Source organism: Polistes fuscatus, unplaced genomic scaffold (assembly GCF_010416935.1).
Source record: "Polistes fuscatus isolate 324 unplaced genomic scaffold, CU_Pfus_HIC Scaffold27, whole genome shotgun sequence".
NCBI classification, from domain to species: domain Eukaryota; kingdom Metazoa; phylum Arthropoda; class Insecta; order Hymenoptera; family Vespidae; genus Polistes; species Polistes fuscatus.
This window is the reverse complement of record NW_025113104.1, coordinates 94,114-99,737: the sequence shown is the minus strand read 5'-3', so window position 1 is coordinate 99,737 and position 5,624 is coordinate 94,114. Positions and strand designations below refer to the sequence as shown.

General features: G+C 32.3%; 1 protein-coding gene across 1 annotated transcript; it reads right to left on the bottom strand.

The window, feature by feature from the left end:
• Nucleotides 1–2,683: 2,683 nt before the first annotated feature.
• LOC122518853 lies at nucleotides 2,684–4,498 on the bottom strand. Its single transcript, XM_043637969.1, has one exon. It carries the CDS (start codon nucleotides 4,496–4,498, stop codon nucleotides 2,684–2,686), a length of 1,815 nt encoding a protein of 604 aa, XP_043493904.1.
• Between the last annotated feature and the right edge of the window lie 1,126 nt (nucleotides 4,499–5,624).

Sequence of the window (5,624 nt, the reverse complement as noted above, 5' to 3'; positions counted from 1 at the left end):
AAAAACGTCACTCAGCTATTTGTATGTAGCAATGAACAGTGGCTTGGTTTCAGAAAGCTGAAAACGGTTCTTCTCTTAGTCGGACGCGTTAACGGAATAACGTCCGATTCTGCTTACGACATCAGCACGATTTAACGAATGCACCTAGCTAGAGTTTACTGCCGACGAAGCGTTCGAAGCTGATATCGATCTCGATTTCGACTGGGGATATTACAATGATCGTTCGAACTAGCTAACCTACCTACTTTGCCAATTCACGACTCTGATAAATCTTCCTTGAGATCTTGGAAATTTCACGTTTCGTTCGTTTAAAGAATTTTTCGATCTTCTATTTTAGAAAGGTACCTTTAGAAATTCACGAGATACACTTTTATTAACCTGAAAAATTAGTTACTTTACCAAATATATTTAAAACAGAATTTGATTTATTTAAATAATTATGGATATGAATTAAATCGTTGATAACAAATATATTTCAAATGAAATAATAATAATAAAAATTACAAATAAAATGAGAATTATTGATAAGGAGAAAAATGTAAAATGAAGTTGTATTGTAAATTTTGCAAATCAGTTCCCTACTTTACCAAATATGTTTAAAACAAAATTTGATTTATTTAAATAATTACGAATATGAATTAACCCGTTGATAACAAATATATTTCAAATGAAATAATTATAACAAAAATTACAAATAAAATGAGAATTATTTTTAAGGAGAAAAATGCAAAATGAAGTTTTTCTGTAAATTTTGAAAATCAGTTCCCTACTTTACCAAATACAGCAAACAAAATTTGATTTATTTAAATAATTACGAATATGAATTAACTCGTTGATAACAAATATATTTCAAATGAAAAAATTATAATAAAAATTACAAATAAAATGAGAATTATTTATAAGGAGAAAAATGTAAAATTAAGTTGTTTTGTAAATTTGAAAATCAGTTCCCTACTTTACCAAATATGTTTAAAACAAAATTTGATTTATTTAAATAATTAGGAATATTAATTAACTCGTTGATAACAAATATATCAAATGAAAAAATTATAACAAAAATTACAAATTAAATGAGAACTATTTATAAGGAGAAAAATGTAAAATTTGGTTGTTTTGTAAATTTTGAAAATCAGTTCCCTACTTTACCAAATATGTTTAAAACAAAATTTGAATAATTTAAATAATTACGGATATAAATTAACTCGTTGATAACAAATATATTTCAAATGAAAAAATTATAACAAAAATAACAAATAAAATGAGAATTATTTATAAGGAGAAAAATGTAAAATTAAGTTGTATTGTAAATTTTGAAAATCAGTTCCCTACTTTACCAAATATGCTTAAAACAAAATTTGATTTATTTAAATAATTACGAATATGGATTACCTCGTTGATAATAAATATATTTCAAATGAAAAAATTATAAAAAAATTAGAAATAGAATAAGAATTATTTATAAGGAGAAAAATGTAAAATTAAGTTGTTTTGTAAATTTAGAAAATAGGTTCCCTACTTTACCAAATATGTTAAAAACAAAATTTGATTTATTTAAATAATTACGGATATGAATTAACTCGTTGATAACAAATATATTTCAAATGAAAAATTATAATAAAAATTACAAATAAAATGAGAATTATTTATAAGGAGAAAAATGTAAATTAAGTTGTTTTGTAAATTTTGCAAATCAGTTCCATACCTTACCAAATATGATCAAAACAGAATTTGATTTATTTAAATAATTACGGATATGAATTAACTCGTTGATAACAAATATATTTCAAATGAAAAAATTCTACCAAAAATTACAAATGAAATGAGAATGATTTATAAGAAAAATAATGTAAAATTAAGTTGTATTGTAAATTTTGAAAATCAGTTCCCTACTTTACCAAATATGTTTAAAACAAAATTTGATTTATTTAAATAATTACGAATATGAATTACCTCGTTGATAATAAATATATTTCAAATGAAAAAATTAAAAAAATTAGAAATAAAATAAGAATTATTTATAAGGAGAAAAATGTAAAATTAAGTGGTTTTGTAACTGTCACATTACGCCGAACCGAGCAGCCTACAGCACTAGATAGAAATTATTTGTATAGGAATTCTATGTGAATAAAGAATTCTAAAGGTGTTGATAATCTGAAGAAAAAAACCTAAATATATAGGTAATATTTTCTAAAGCTTAGGTTACAGGCGATAGAAATAATTCTAAGATATTCGGTCTCCTCAAAAGAAAGGGTCTCATGCTCGTTCCCCCATATGTAAACAAATGCAAGTTTAAACGGGTAAAATTCCGATAGCTGTGAAAGATACTCTCTCGCTAAGGCGTTACAGGCGTTAAAAGAAAGAAATATCGATGACCAATAGGGAATCTGTGATTTAATAAGAAACGCCCTGTAGGAAAAAGAGAGTCCTTCCCCTCCCATTATGTGCGGGGTATAAGAGACGGACACCTGACCGGAATAAAGTAGTTATACACGGAGTAATATTGAAAGTTATATAGCCTTATACAGAGAGCTACATAAAGAGTGATATACAGAGATAGATGCATATATAAGTACGAATAATTTATAATAAGCCTGAAGTCAGTAAGTGTTTAAGTCTTAAGTGCGACTATATATATATAAAGGGAGTTTTTTACTTGTATTTTGTTCTATTTCCTTGTGTTTTGTTAAAATATATGATCCATATTTTGTACTACTTCGTCAAAACTGTTATTCACCCCGACCTTTAATCGAACAGCATGGTCATCACTTTGCGTATCACTAAGACGGATTTTTAATTTCTTCAACTCATCGAGACACTCATCATTTTTCACTCGCTGTATTTTCTCGCATATTATATCTTGGTTCATGGCGACGAAATTGCACCTATAAGTGTCGTCGAGGTCACCTAAGTGGACCCGGTATTTTTTATGGCACACCGTTTCCGTTCTTCTTCCGCCGAAGAGTGAGTGTCCCATAGTTTGTTCGCCTATAGGTTCATAACCCATTTCATGTACTGCCCCTTTAGTGATATACGATTTTTGAGAGCCACTATCTATAATTAGACGAACGTTAATTTCTTTGGTTCCGTTTCTTAGTTTCGCACGCAAAGTTGGCATAAGCACTTCTGCATCGTTGCAGTAACTCGCTAAACTACACTTATTGATATTAATTTCCCTTTTATTATTGGTGATTCCTTTCGGTTTTGTTTCCTCCTTTTCGGTATAGTCTTTTTCATTTACCGGACACATGAGCGTCACATGCCTACGAGAGCATCCGTCGCACTTCACTCTGGCGAAGCATCGCTTATAATGATGTCCGAATTTCAGACAGACGGAACACGTGTTGTGCTTCCTCGCACGTTCCCTTTTTTCCCGTAGGCCCATGTTTTTCGCGATCTCACAATTGACATTACTGTGTTCACTAGAATCACAAAACACGCACGAAGATCTTTTCCCTTTATTAGTCGTAAGTAAACTAGCAGCACTAGGAACGTCTCTCATGTGTGGGAGATTTCTTGAAATTTTATCCTTTTCACGGTTTTCACTTGGCAAAAAACCGTCCATAGCTAAGGAAACTTTCATCTCACTTTTCACTTCCATTGCCAGAAATTCCATGAGTCGAGTTAATAGCCCTTTTTCACGAATAGCGGAACCTCCTGTTCCTCTTATGTAATTAGCGTATAGAAGTGAGCAACTACGTTGCCACGCTCTCAATAATTCTTCTGGTAGTGCTGATTCTATGAGAGGATACAATATGGTCGCGTACGTGTCGTTGGTGAGAACTAAAGATTCCAACGCTCGCAAACGTGATTCTAGGTTATCATATAAACCGGAGAGGAAATGATTTGTAGACCTGGCTGGTTTCCGCAGGACAAGTTGCAATAATTGACGTATATATACTTCAATTTGCAGATCTGTATCACCGTATCGCTCCATTAGACTATCAATCGCCTTTGTGTAATTTTCAGCGGTAGGCGGATAACTTTTAATCAATGCGGCTGCACGAGATTTCGGCTCCATAGATTGCATTAAATATTGGAACTTGTCTTCTTTTGTCAACCCGGAGTTTTCGTGTACTTTCTTGAACGAACTCCAAAATGGTAGCCAATCTTCTATATTACCGCTAAATTGATGCAATTGGATCGTCGGTAAATTACAAGACACTCTTATGTCTGGTTGTGCTGGAAGGGCGACGGCAGCTAGCGCGGAGGTAGACGAACTTTCTGTCCCTTTGAAGAGATGCTCGACTCGGGACTTGATATCCAAGAATTTTTCTTCATATTCCATGGTTTCGTTCGTCTCTTGCTCGATTTCTGCCTCCGAATAATCGTCTTCTTTCATTCTCAGATCCAAGTACGATTGCGAAATTGAAGTCAGTTGTTGTGTTTTGGATTCCAATTGTGCTAGGTAGTTTGAAATCGCTTCCCTACTCGATCCCTTTGCTGGATCCAGTAATGCATTCAAAGTGTTATACGCTTTTGTGAATGCAGCGCGAGCCATTGTTCTTTTCCTTTTTAAAAGATCCATTTTAATGATAAAGCACTAAAATAACTTTTGCATAAAACTGTAATACTAGTACGACCCCAGTCCTGTCACGGTCGCCAAATGTTTGATTAAAGGTCGGGGTGAATAACAGTTGAGACGAAGTAGTACAAAATATGGATCATATATTTTAACAAAACACAAGAAAATATAACAAAATACAAGAAAAAAAACTACCTTGATATATATATATTCGCACTTAAGGTTTAAACACTTACTGACTTCAGGCTTATTATAAATTATTCGTACTTATATGCATCTATCTGTATATCACTCTTTATGTAACTCTCTATATAAGCCCTTATTCCGGTCTGGTGTTCGTCTTTTATACCCCGCATATAGTGGGAGGGGAAGGACTCTCTATATCCTACAGGGCGTTTCTTATTAAATCACAGATTCCCTATTGGTCATCGATATTTCTTTCTTTTAACGCCTGTAACGTCTTAGCGAGAGAGTATCTTCCACAGCTATCGGAATTTTACCCTTTCAAACTTGCATTTGTTTACATAATGGGGAACAAGTATGAGACCCTTTCTCTTGAGTAGACCGAATATCTTAGAATTATTTCTATCGCCTGTAACCTAAGCTTTTAGAAAATATTACCTATTTATTTTGCTTTATCTTTAAAAGCGATTAAATAAAGCCACGTGCGTGAAATAACACGAAACGGGGCTCGAGCATGCGTACATTTTACGAAAGTGGAAGGACAAAGTGATATTTTATTTGGCGACGTGACGTACCGAAATGAAATTACATGAAAATTAGTACAGTTTAATTCACAGAACTTGCACAAACGCTCGGATTCGTTTATAGTCGCTTCGCAACTTCTATAATTTAAATGTCGTGTATTACAATACAAAAGGTGATACAGATGCTGAAGGTTTCGTAATGAGACGACTGGATGCTAAAGCTTTGCGATCCCATCCTAACTCGTTACGTTACATTACCGATATTTTGTTAAATACAATTAGATTTTATTTGTATACAATTCGAACCTTTGATCAGTCCAATTGGAATATAAAAAACAAAAATAAAAGTAAAAATTATCGACAGTGGGACTATTAATAAATATTACAAAAGATGA

Coding starts and splice junctions, on each gene's coding strand:
- LOC122518853 (XM_043637969.1), bottom strand. CDS start 4,498: ATGGCTCGCGCTGCATTCACAAAAGCGTATAACACTTTGAATGCATTA.